General features: G+C 36.7%; 1 protein-coding gene across 1 annotated transcript in view; it reads left to right on the top strand.

Moving 5' to 3' along the window:
* Positions 1-12,246, top strand: part of INPP5A (inositol polyphosphate-5-phosphatase A) — a 232,977-nt gene that overhangs the window by 182,471 nt on the left and 38,260 nt on the right. Inside the window, 2 exon segments of the mRNA XM_032231735.1 lie at positions 8,771-8,866; positions 11,696-11,770. Coding sequence (XP_032087626.1) covers positions 8,771-8,866; positions 11,696-11,770 — 171 coding nt within the window.

Genomic DNA, 12,246 nt, shown 5'->3' with positions numbered 1-12,246 from the left:
GCCTGATGGCATCCTCTACTATAAGCTGATTTTCCTCCGACTTTGTCCCAATGATTTGTCTAAATTCTTTTACATCTAGCTGGTTTTTAAAAGTCATAGAGATTCCATGTTTTCTGGCCTTCTCCCAAACTTTTTCTTTCTAGTTTCCAAAGATCATTCTAAAAAACCTATTAGACAAGGCGACCAAGCCGAGTTCAGCTCATGTATTACAGGGACTATTGAAAATAGCAGCATTTCTTCAATCATGCATTTTTAGTCATCATTGGTCATTGCCTCTAATAGCATTCAGTGCTTTGCCCCTTACAGTATTTGGAAAAAGCTGTAATATTCTTCTGGAAAATTTGCAGCATATGTTTCATGATTGACATATAACGTTCCATTATTCATTTTACTGAGACCCTAACCGATTGAAGAATTTAGGCAGGAAGCTCGTTTTATCAATCATGAATAAACTGAGAATAGTTATTGGCTTCACATAGATTTGAGTCCGATATCATTCTCACAGAGGTGATAAAATGGTGTCTGGACTTCAGATAAATTGAAACCTCATGTAACAAAACACTCATACATGGCATGTAGAGGAGAAAACTAGATTAGCTTTCTTTTCCCTAACACTTTTTCTGTGCAAATAATTTGGCTGAGTAGGGGGATATGAATGTTATTTACTCAGCAGTTTAAAGTAAAACAAACCAGATTCAAGTTTACCTTTCCACAAATATCAGCGTACTGTGTACATTGAGACACACTGATAAATCATAACTGGTGCAAAAATCTGGTTAACCTCTGAACCGAGGGCTTATCATTTTTTATCTGGCATAATCAGAAGCAGATTGGAAATATTTATTTCAAATTTTAGCTTGTCCAAAAATAGTTTTCGTGTTACTTATGCTTTATAGAAAGAAGTCAGGACGGTAAACCAAATTTTGAAATTGTTTTTCTCAAGTACTGTTCACAGTAATAGTTTATCTGAATTTAGGAGTAAAGAATAACTGCAAGAAGTTGAAAACAGAAATGAAAACTTGGGGTTTACAAATAAGTGCTGAACTACAGAATAAAGGTACTCATCGACTTATGATCAGAATGGAGTTCAAAATTTCCGTTACTAAGGGAAACAGTTGTTAAGTGAGTTTTGCCCCATTTTAAGACCTTTCTTGCCACAGTTGTTAAGTAAATCACTGCATTTATTAAATTAATAACATGGTTGTTAGTTGAATCTGGTTTCCCCCTTGACTTTGCTTGTCAAAAGATCACAGAAGGGGAATCACAAGACCCCAGGACCCCAGCAACTGTCCTAAATGTGAACCAGTTGCCAAGCATCTGGTTTTCGATCACCTGACCCTCAGGGATGCTGCAGTGGTTGAAAAAGTGTGAAAAGGAGTCATAAGTCACTTTTTTCAGTGGTGGTGTAACTTTGAACGGTCACTAAATGAATGGTTGTTAAATTGAGGACTACCTGTATTGGAAGGAGAAGGATGCATGTTTTGATGCGTGCAATGTTCTCCTACAGATTAATAACAGGTGCACATTTTACTACTGCCTACAACTCCATCAGCATCGCCCTCCAACAGGTCCTTTGATTTGGTCTTAATGTTTTGAATAGAGCATTTGTACATAACTAGGTGAAGACTTCTAGCATATTTGTACATCATTACAAGCCAGGCACGTTGTATTCCAGAAAACGGGACTCTTTCTGCACAGTTGATCCTATCTTTGGCCCCAAAACCTGAAAACAGGAGTCTCTGGCAAGGTGTTGACAGGTATAGTCAAAAAAATGAGCGTAATGGTGTGGTTGAAGCTCCATTTGTTTTTTTAGGGTTTGTTGTAGGAAAATCTCAAACCATGTCATCATGGCCATCCTCTTGACATTTTCTTAACCCTGCCCCGTGGACACCTCTTGCTTTGTTGCTTATTGTTTATTCATCCTATGCAAATAGGATCTTATAAATTGAATCGAAATGCTCATAACCTTTGTCACTCACTCACACTCATACTCCTCCAAAATGCGGGGAAATGCATTTCTAGAAAATTTATTTTCAAAGAAGTACAGAAGAAACATCAACACATTGCTTCTTATAGGTCATAAAGGCCCAGGAACCCTTTGCAGGTGTTATGGCTTAATTAGCTGATTAGAGTGGGACACTTTGAGCCTAGAATATTGCACCTTTTCACAATATTCTAATTTTCTGAGATTGTGGATTTGGGGTTTTCATGAGCTGTAAGCCATAATCTTCACAATTATGACCCATCACGGCTTGGACTATCTTGCTTTGCATGTAATGAGTCTCTCTCATATATTAGTTTCACCTTTTAAGTTGCATTACTGAAATAAATGAACTTTTGCACGATATTCTAATTTTTTGAGTTTCACCTGTATAAGGGGCTCTAAAAAAATGGCTGGCTGTTTTTTTTTTCTGTTTCCAACTCAGAAAATAATGTAATTTCAGAGTAGGAGGGTGACTTAAAATCCAGATATTCATTCAGTATTACTGATGTCCATAAATTGTTTTCAGGTAGAAGCCTCATCTCAATTTGTATTTTCCATTTTATTCTTCTAATGCCCAGGTTCCTTGATAAATGCTTCTAATTTGTCACTATGCTGCAAAATACTATTATTGTTACCTTGCAGTTAGAATGTTAAGCTTATCAAAATTGTCACTTAAATATGTTAAATATATTTTGAAACCATTGTTGATAAAAACAAGTGTACAACGTGGTGCCATTCCTCAGTTAAATTCTGATAAAAGTTCATTTCAAACATGACAAAACATGTCCTTGAAACGGCCCCTTTGACTCAGGTGAAACAGAGAAGTGACACGTATCACCTCATAAAACTTTCACAGAAGACGTTTCTTTTCTTTACAGGCCTGGTTTTTGTGTAGCTTACAGTATTTATATATACTCATAGAATTGTCTCCAGTGAAGAGTTGAAATCTTCCCAATCAAATGTTTGCTTATTAATCAGTTATTATGTCCAAAACCCAATAAGAGATTTTTGACATATCAAAAGCTTGAAGTCATTTGTGATAACCTGAGATATAGTTTTTTCCAGCGGTACATATTCCCACACAATTAGACAATTTTAAAAGATTTGCATTCATATAATTTTCAGTAATATCAAAAAGATCCATGGCTTTACACATCCCTAATTTCATTCCAGAAAAACACATTCTCATTTATTTTACTCTCAATCAATAGAGCCAATGTGTTATTAAATAAGTATCATTAGCACTATCCATCATCTCTATCTAAATGACAAATTGTTTTTCAGCTTTTCAATTAGTCATTTAGATCTCTGTTTTATTTGTGATGTTGCATAAAATATTGTAATTACACATAAGGATACTTAAATCTGTTTCACTCTAGATCCCCTTAACATAGGTGCAACCATATAAGTAAAGCTGAAAGAATGAAAGTTTTTCAGTTGCCTGGAGAATCTTTATCAATTCTGAATGCAAGAAACAAGACATGGTTTTGAAAGGATGGTTGTATATTTATCTAAATGTATACTTTTTTTTTTCATTTCATCTCTTTTTTAAATTAAAAATAAGGTTTGTTAGGTAAAATAACTTATTTCCACAGTCAACACTAAGGGAAGATAATATTACTCATTAACTTGTGGGTGATATTATAAGATATACATATACTAAAAAGAGATGAATAATGTACGGCATCATTTTAGGGAAAAGTATATGCCTCTTGTATTGAAATAACCCTTTTTGTAACTTTTAGTTCTAGAAACAGCAAGATTTATTTTGTTCTAGTATATTCGGTTGCTAATATTAACACTAACAAAGTGTACTTTTTAATGTTTTTCCACCTTTATTTAGGTATATAAAATGAAGAATCGTATGTTCCTATAAAAAGGCATGTAGATATAAATCAGAGGTGAAAACCTCTCAAACCAAAAGGGAAAAGCAACTATTTTCATTTATTTAGTATCCACAGGAGGACTCGGAACAATCCTCAGCTCCCCATTCGGTTCTCTAACAACATCTAAATACAAGTTCCTCAAATAAAGCAGTCCTATACATATTTTTTCTGTTTTTCGCTTCCTTCGCTTTTTGGAATTTCCCTTGTGAAGAATTAGCATTTGTACACGGCTCTGGATAAGGATCAGCCTCGTTCTCTCTGAAGTGCAATGCCCATCGATGAGCATTACACAGAACTAATTCTGCCTTCAAAATCTTAGAGCAGTTGACCATATTCCCAAGAGTCTCATTCAAGCACTTTCCATGTTCACAACTGTTCAGCTTCAAGAATGATACAATACGGACAGTTCTTGGATCATCTCCTGGTTAATAGTCTTTTAATCTCAGATTCTGTACTATTTTCTTGCCATGGTGGATTATGAGGGGTTTTCCCCCCCCTTTAAATGGTTCAAATGCATTTTTCTTGATAAAAAGCTTTTTATGCTGGTGACTTACTACTGAATATTTTGGAAAACAATTTCTTGATTTCCCATTCCAAATAGGATTAAGGGCCTTCTTCTTTAGTGAAATGTAACACTTAAGTTTCTGTAGACTTAGTGAACACTTTAAACTACTGTGAATAATATGTATGCTGTAATCCATGGTGTAATTTGGATAAAACATCATTGCCTTGTTACTTTAAAAAAAAATAGTGAGACACAGCCTTACTCCCATTGCCTCAAATAGTTTTGTTTCAGCCACTTCTTCATTTCTACCTCTCAAGTACAACTATTTCACATACTGTTTTCCTGTATCATTTAAGCATATTTGACTAAATGATATGTTTTAAGTCTTGTTCCCCTATATTTATTTTCCGTTTTCTCTTTTTTTAACCTGTATTTGATATATTTAAGACTATACCAGCACACTTTTCAGCAACACCCTTTTGACTGTATGTTTTTAACTGTATGTTCCTAACAAATGGAGTATGTGGGTTATTGCATCCAGCAGCAGCAGCGGTAATAGTAGTAGTAGTAGTTGTTGTTGTTATTGTTATTATTATATATTTTATTCATTAAATATGAAACTCAGTCAACTGAAAATTTAAAAATGTATTATTATACAATTGTATCACAGCGGCCAGTTGTTTCGCCGGATTTGGCATTGGTTACTAGTCAGGCCCCACCCAGGGGCCTAGGACGTCGTAACGTATTTTCGTAATATCCGTGCAGATCCAAGCAGTGCGGCTTTTTGCATTTGACTGATGGTGATTTTGTCAATTTTTAACTGTTTCAAATGTAATTCCAGTGCTTTTGGAATAGCACCCAGTGTGCTGATTACCACTGGAATTACCACTGCTGGTTTGTGCCATAGTTGTTGAATTTCGATTTTTAAGTCTTGGTATTTTGTTATTTTTTCATGTTCCTTCTCATCGACCCTGCTATCACCTGGTATTGCGATGTCTATGATTGTGACCTTGTTTTTCTCAACCAGTGTGATGTCTGGTGTATAATGCGCCAGTATTTTGTCCGTTTGTATACGGAAATCCCACAAGATCTTGACCATCTGATTTTCAGTGACTTTTTCAGGCTGATGTTCCCACCAGTTTGTTGCTGTTTTAATATTATAATTTTTGCACAAATTCCAATGGATCGTTTGTGCTACTGAATTGTGCCACAATTTATAATCAGTCTGTGCGATTTTTTACAGCAGCTGAGTATGTGATCAACAGTTTCATCAGCTTCTTTGCAAAGTCTGCATTTGGCATCATCAGAGGTTTTTTCGATTTTGGCCTTAATGGCATTTGTGCGGATAGCTTGTCCTTGCGCAGCCAGGATTAGTGACTCTGTTTCTTTCTTTAATGTACCTGTTGTTAACCATCACCAAGTTTGTTCACTGTCCACTTTATCTTTTATTTTTTCCAGAAATTGGCCATGCAGTGCTTTGTTCTGCCAACTCTCCATTCTTGATTTTATCACATCTTTTCTGTATTCTTGTTTCGTCTGTTGGGCCTTCAGTAGATTTTTGTTCTTTACTTCGATTAATAGATGTTCTTGACTTTCTTTTAAATAATCAGCCAGTGCATGTTTTTCTCCTTCAACTGTTTGCTTCACTTTATTATTATTATTTGAGATTCACAGCCTTTGGGGCAGATTTTATGCAAACTTTTTTTTCCCTTATAAAGAAATGTTAGAAAATAATCTCTGGGTAAGGTGATTTTCTTCAATCATGCAAGAAAACCCAAGACTTTTATTCTGATTTTGTCTTTTATTTCAAGCATCCTTCATAAATGTAACTTTCATAAGAATGAAAAGGGCTGTGCATTTTCAATTTTCTCCCATTCTTAAATACTACCACTATCACCCAACGACAAAAATCCCTTCATAAGCAAGCGGGCTTTCCTTTAAAACACAGACACACACACACACACACAGAAGTTTCCAAAAGTTTCTGCTTGGGTGACTACCACTTTGCAGAAACTGAAAAGAGGTAGGAGGCTGGGGAGGATGAATGTTCCAGATTGTATAAGAAATGAACCTTTGCATAATCACTTTTTGCTTGTGAATAAGATAAGTGTTTGTCTCCATGCAATCGTAGCACTTTCTTTTTAGTTCTCTCTTTAGTGGTCAAGAGAGAGCCAGGTTTCTACACTTTCATATTATTATGATTACGGTTCCTTAAGGACAGACCTGAACTCCTAAGAGCTATGAAGCAGATTTGGACAAAATGTGGAGGGGGGGGGGAAACGTTCCCAAGCAGATGCCTTTAAGAGACAGAAATCATGAATTTCTTGAATTGCAGCCACTCCAGGGGTGGCTACAATGTCTTTTTGACAGTGACAGTAATTCTGCCTTGTCCTTTCGAGCCGCTCTCCGGCCCATTCATTCCAGAAAGCCGCTTAAGCGCACTTAAGCGCATTAGCATTTGGATGCTTGGGGAGCATATTGACCCTCATTTGGAAGGTTTAAATGAGTGAAAGATGGAGCGATTTGTTAGGGCTTTAGAAAACCAGCTTTGGAGAGCGGTGGGTTTTCCGCTTTGGCGTGTTTGGTTGCTTGTCCTAATCTGGTGCCCCGTTTAAAGGCGGCCAGACTGATTTGTGACACATGAGTCCAAAGGGCTATTTCGGGGGGCTTGACCTGATTAGCTAATTTGTGCTTTGAATTTCAATGGTTGGTATCTGAAGGAGAGGCTCTTTGGGAATGGTCTGTTGGTGGACGACCTCACGGTTAACGCCATACAGACACAGATGGCAAAATGTTAATTACTTGTCAAAAGGGACAGAAAGGGACCCAAATCAAATTGTGGGGATGAGTGGAAAAAGTGATTAGTTGTGATTGGCTAAATGAAAGAAAGTAAAAGGACAAAGCAAAAAAGCAGAGGTTGCTCCCAGAGTCTTCGCGTGGCACCACTTTTCCTGTTGCTTCTCTGCCGGACAAGGGATACTTGGGAGTTGGAACAACCTCCGGTTCTCTCAGCAGCTGCTGTTTACAGAGTTATGGTCTCTCTAACCTCAATTTTGCATGGTCAGAATTTAGAAAAATTCTGAAGGGAGTTTTGAAAGAGAGAAGACTTTTAGCCAGATTGTCATGTTGACGGTTCGTAAAGCGAAATAAAATTAATAACAGAAATGAAATATCTTTCTTTGTCTTTGATTCTCGGTGTATTATCAAAGTGAGGAACTCCATTGCTCTGGCACACTTCTAGTCATATAAATAGAAATAAGTTTTTAAGGATATCATTTAGGCCAAAAAGAAAGATTCAAAATTAAATGGATTATACATAGAAAATCCCAGAGACAAATCTTAGTTTTAACTCCAGGAATACATGAATGAGAATAGCAATAGCAGTAGACTTATATACCGCTTCATAGGCCTTTCAGGCCTCTCTAAGCGGTTTACAGAGAGTCAGCATATTGCCCCCAACAATCTGGGTCCTCATTTCACCCACCTCGGAAGGATGGAAGGCTGAGTCAACCCTGAGCCGGTGAGATTTGAACCGCTGACCTGCTGATCTAGCAGTAGCCTGCAGTGCTGCATTTAACCACTGCGCCACCTTGGCTCTAGAGAACCATATCCAGGCAGAAGGGGAAGCACCGAGCTAAATAGTTATAGTAGTCAAACAGTTTCTCTTAGCATTATTAGGATAAAAGAGTAAAATGGGCAATTTACTCCTCATCAGAACAAAGTTTATTAAGCATTATCTCAAAGTGTTTCTTAAAGTCAAATTAACAAATACTTAGCATCTCTACTGTCCAAATCCAAGAAGAATTCAGTAAACCTCAAAACAATACCTAATTTTAAAAGGTTGAAAGTTCTAGGGCATCAGGAGTTCTTGTATGGAGCAACTAGTTGAAAAGCTATGCCAAGAGGGTCTTGCTATTGAATTAATATAATGCATAATATAATGCTTCTCACTTGAGGATTCTGCTCATAGTACAAAAAGAGATTTGCAGATGTCTTCCTCCGTTTCTCTTTTTGGAACCAAAAGCCATTGGAAATAAAAAAATACAAAAATGGTCTTCATACAAACTTCACAACATTTTAGTATATTTTTAAGAAAAAAATAATCGAAGTAAATGAATTCAGTTATGGGGCTTAACAATTTTATATGGTACTATCCATAACAAATCCTTAAATGTTCAAACTGCTGTCCAATTTTGAGGAAGACCGAAGTAGACTAAAGAATGGTATTCTTCATATCAATAATTGAGGAGAAATTAAAAGTATATGCTTGCATATTTATGTTTTAAGTTTTTCGAACAAAGTTTTTAACCTCTTTAAGAATCTTTGTAATATATTTTTGACAAACGTATTTATTTCTCCCCTATCCCATTTGCTTTTCTTTCTTTTTTTAAACAGACACTTTGTGCAAAGGCTACAGTGCAGACCATCCGGGCTGCTGACACTAATGAAGTAGTCAAACTAATATTCCGTGAATCTGATAATGACCGAAAGGTATGTAACCAAATGTAATTCTTGACACTGAAGAGAATGCAAACTCAACTAAGCCACCTTTCTTTTTCAAAATTCCAAGAACAAAATCCGTCTTTGCTTCAGTGGAGGCAACTTAGGACAAAATATTAACTTAGTGAAATGTGTATCCAGTTGTGATCCCAATGAGTTATGTGAGAGCTGCACTTGTACGGAGATTATAATTGTACTTACCCCTTAACTGAGGCCACCATGGTAAATCTTCAAGAAGTCTGGACTCTTTCTTGCAGCTGTTCCTCTGGGTAGCTAGAATGAGCCAATGAGAAAAGCAAAGTTTGGAGGTGTTGGAGAGGAAAGCAAAGGTGTGCCTTAAGCTACCTAAAACCGAGGGCAAACAAAGGAGAAAACTTTGTGCGCCAATTCTCAGTGACAGAGCGCGGGAAATATGCTGCAAGCAAAATTATATGCTTTTAAAAGAGAGAGAGAGAGAGAGAGAGCAAGAATCTCACTTGGGAAACAACATAATTTCTCAAACTAGATACCATTCAGAGAAAATCTGTCACTCATTCAAGCTATATGCGATGTTCCCATTTCATTTGCAATTAAAATAACGTGCATATTAATCTCCCATACCACTGCTCCCACAGCAGCTTTTTTTCTAATTTAGTAAATGTGATTTTAAAAAAAAAACAATGTCACTTTTTTTTTTTAAAAAAAGCTTCACTTATAAGTCCTGGGTCTTTCTGAACTGATCAAATCTTCTTTGACTGTACTGTTGTAAGTCCTGATAAAGATTTTTCACATATTTGGCTGCCCTCCATACATAAAATTTTGTCCATGTAGAGATTCTGATTTGGGGAGATGGGTTTCAGCACAGCTTAAATTAGGGGTGTCACACTCAAGGCCCGTGGGCTGGATCCAGCCCAAAAGGTGCTTAGATCTGGCCCGTGGGGCCACCCTGGCAACAGCGAAGGACCGGCCCGTGGTGCCTCTGCCAGTGAAAACAGAGCCCGTTTTCACTGGCAGAGGGCTAGCAAAATGAACTAAGAACAAAACAAAAGAAGAAATGTTTCCCCTTTTGCATTTGAGCATCCAAGGAGGGACAGGAAAGGAGAAAGGGAAAGAGGGAGAACAAAGAAAAAGATGAGAAGATGGGAAGAGACCAAGGAAGGAAAAAGAAGAAAGGAGAAGGAAAAGAGAAGGGGGGAAAGGAAGGAGGGAGGGAGGGAGATTGTAATGAGAGAGAGGGAAGGTCTGGAGGAAGTCCTGCCTTAGCATTTGGCTGCCACAGGTGCCCCCACGACACGAGTGCATCGAGCCGGCCATGGCCCCTGAGGTCAAACACAGTGCGGCCCCCAATGAAATTGAGTTTGACACCCCTGGCTTAGATCAATGCCTAAGACTTGCATGTTTCATAAAATATGTGCAGCAGGAATGAGGTTGACCTGTTGTACCTGTCTAAGGACCTGACTTTTCAAATCAGTTTTCTTAATTCATGTTGAAAAATATTTGCAATCCTCTTACAGGGAAGCCCTATAAATGCCAGTAACAAAGTGATAGAACATAGTGAGACAGAACAGCTTCTGTTGACAAAGGAACAAAAGAAGGTTGTATACTCCTCCCTCATTTATTCAACTCATGCTGAATAGATATTAAAGGAAGCTGGATTGGAAGAAGATGAATGTGGTTTTAAAACTGGAAGAAGAAATATCAGTAGCCAAAAACCAACCTTAGAACTGACAATGAAGACGCGAAAGACATAGATCGCTTCTGCCATTATCAGTTGTAAAGGAAGAAGTAGTCAAGAAATAGGCCATATATATAGCAACTCCGAAAGCACCGGGAAAGATATTCAGATATTATAATGTGTGTATACCTTTAAATAAGTATAATGCAAGCTATGGTATTCCCTGTGACACTCTATGGAAGCAGATATTGGACTTTGAAAAAGCAGAATAAGAAGAATATTGATGCTTTTGAATGTTGATATTGAAGACGACTCTTCAATGTTGGTTGATTGATAAGAACAACAAAGATATTGTAGCTACAGAAGCGACTTCTGCTCTTCTTTGCAGCAGTTACAAACACAGAAGTTACTATCTCCACCCTTCCATGTTGCCTGTCATGGCTCCATTCTTCCCATAGATAAACCTTTTTAATCAATACATTCTAAAATAAACAGTTCATTTTTATCTATTTTCAGCCAAAAGTCCATAAAGGTTTTCCAGTCTTCTAGGAAAGTAGCTGGAGAAAACTCTTGAGAATTCAATGGATAGCCAAGAAAACAGCTAATGGATCACTGAACAAATGAACCCAGATTTATCACTTGAAACACAACAATCAAGCTCAAATTATAGTCTTCCAGACACATTAGGTGAAGGCCTAGATCTCTCTGGAGATGGAGCTGGGAAATGTGGAAGGAAATTGAAGAAAAGGATGATCAGCAGCAAGATAGATAGACTTAGTTATCGTGGAAATGAGTACGCTGAACAGATCGTCGTGGAGAAAATCTATTGTTGTGATCACTAAGAGTTGACACTAACTTGCTGGGACATAATCAGTCAATCAATCAGTTAATTCTTAAAATCTTGTTATTGTATGCTTCAGTGTTTCTCCTGTTTACAGGAAATAGGATGTGAATAATAACTTCACATCTTTTAAAGCAATATATGCAGCCTATTTAAGACTGTGTATTTCTTTTTCTTTAAGTCAGAAAAGGATTAATTTAATAGAGAAGGTAATAAAAGTTTAAAAATGAAATTGCAAAGGTTTGCATAAGGATTATATAGAATTGCACTGAAGATTGTTGTTATGTTTTAGTTTTTAAGCTTTGCTTCATTTTTTCCCCTCTAGGTTATGCTACAGTTAGAAAAGAAACTCTTTGAATATTTTAATCAAGATGTTTTTAGAGATAACAATGGCACTGCGGTGAGTTTCCAGTTGTAAAATTACATTTTGTAGATATAACCCTTGCTCTTAAGATACCTGGGGCTCCAAGAAATGCAATAGATTCATATCCTGTTTATCCTTCACATGGTAATCTTTTATTTAATGAGAACGTCTTTTATTAGTGTAGTTAAATTTTTACATGTCTATGCTTCTCTTTATGAAAAATGACATCAAGACAATGCATCTTGCAATATATTAAAATGCAAACCACAATATGTTAAAAGGCAAACTAAAGTATTTTAAACAATTGGATTATACAACTGCATTTACAAGTTTTCCACAGTCTCACTGTTCAGCTATCCTCAGTTCTAAAGCTCTTGAAAGTGCATATAATACATAGGTAGTATAGTAAGTCTGAATTGTAGATGATTCAGGATTTTTGGGCCTAGGCAAAAAGTGCAAAATACATAAGCCCGTGGTCATACTTGAAACATTTCTGTCTTTAAAACTGTATA

This window comes from Thamnophis elegans, chromosome 15 (assembly GCF_009769535.1).
Source record: "Thamnophis elegans isolate rThaEle1 chromosome 15, rThaEle1.pri, whole genome shotgun sequence".
Taxonomy (NCBI): Eukaryota; Metazoa; Chordata; class Lepidosauria; order Squamata; family Colubridae; genus Thamnophis; species Thamnophis elegans.
The sequence above is the reverse complement of the archived record's forward strand: the minus strand, read 5'-3'. Positions and strand labels throughout refer to the sequence as shown.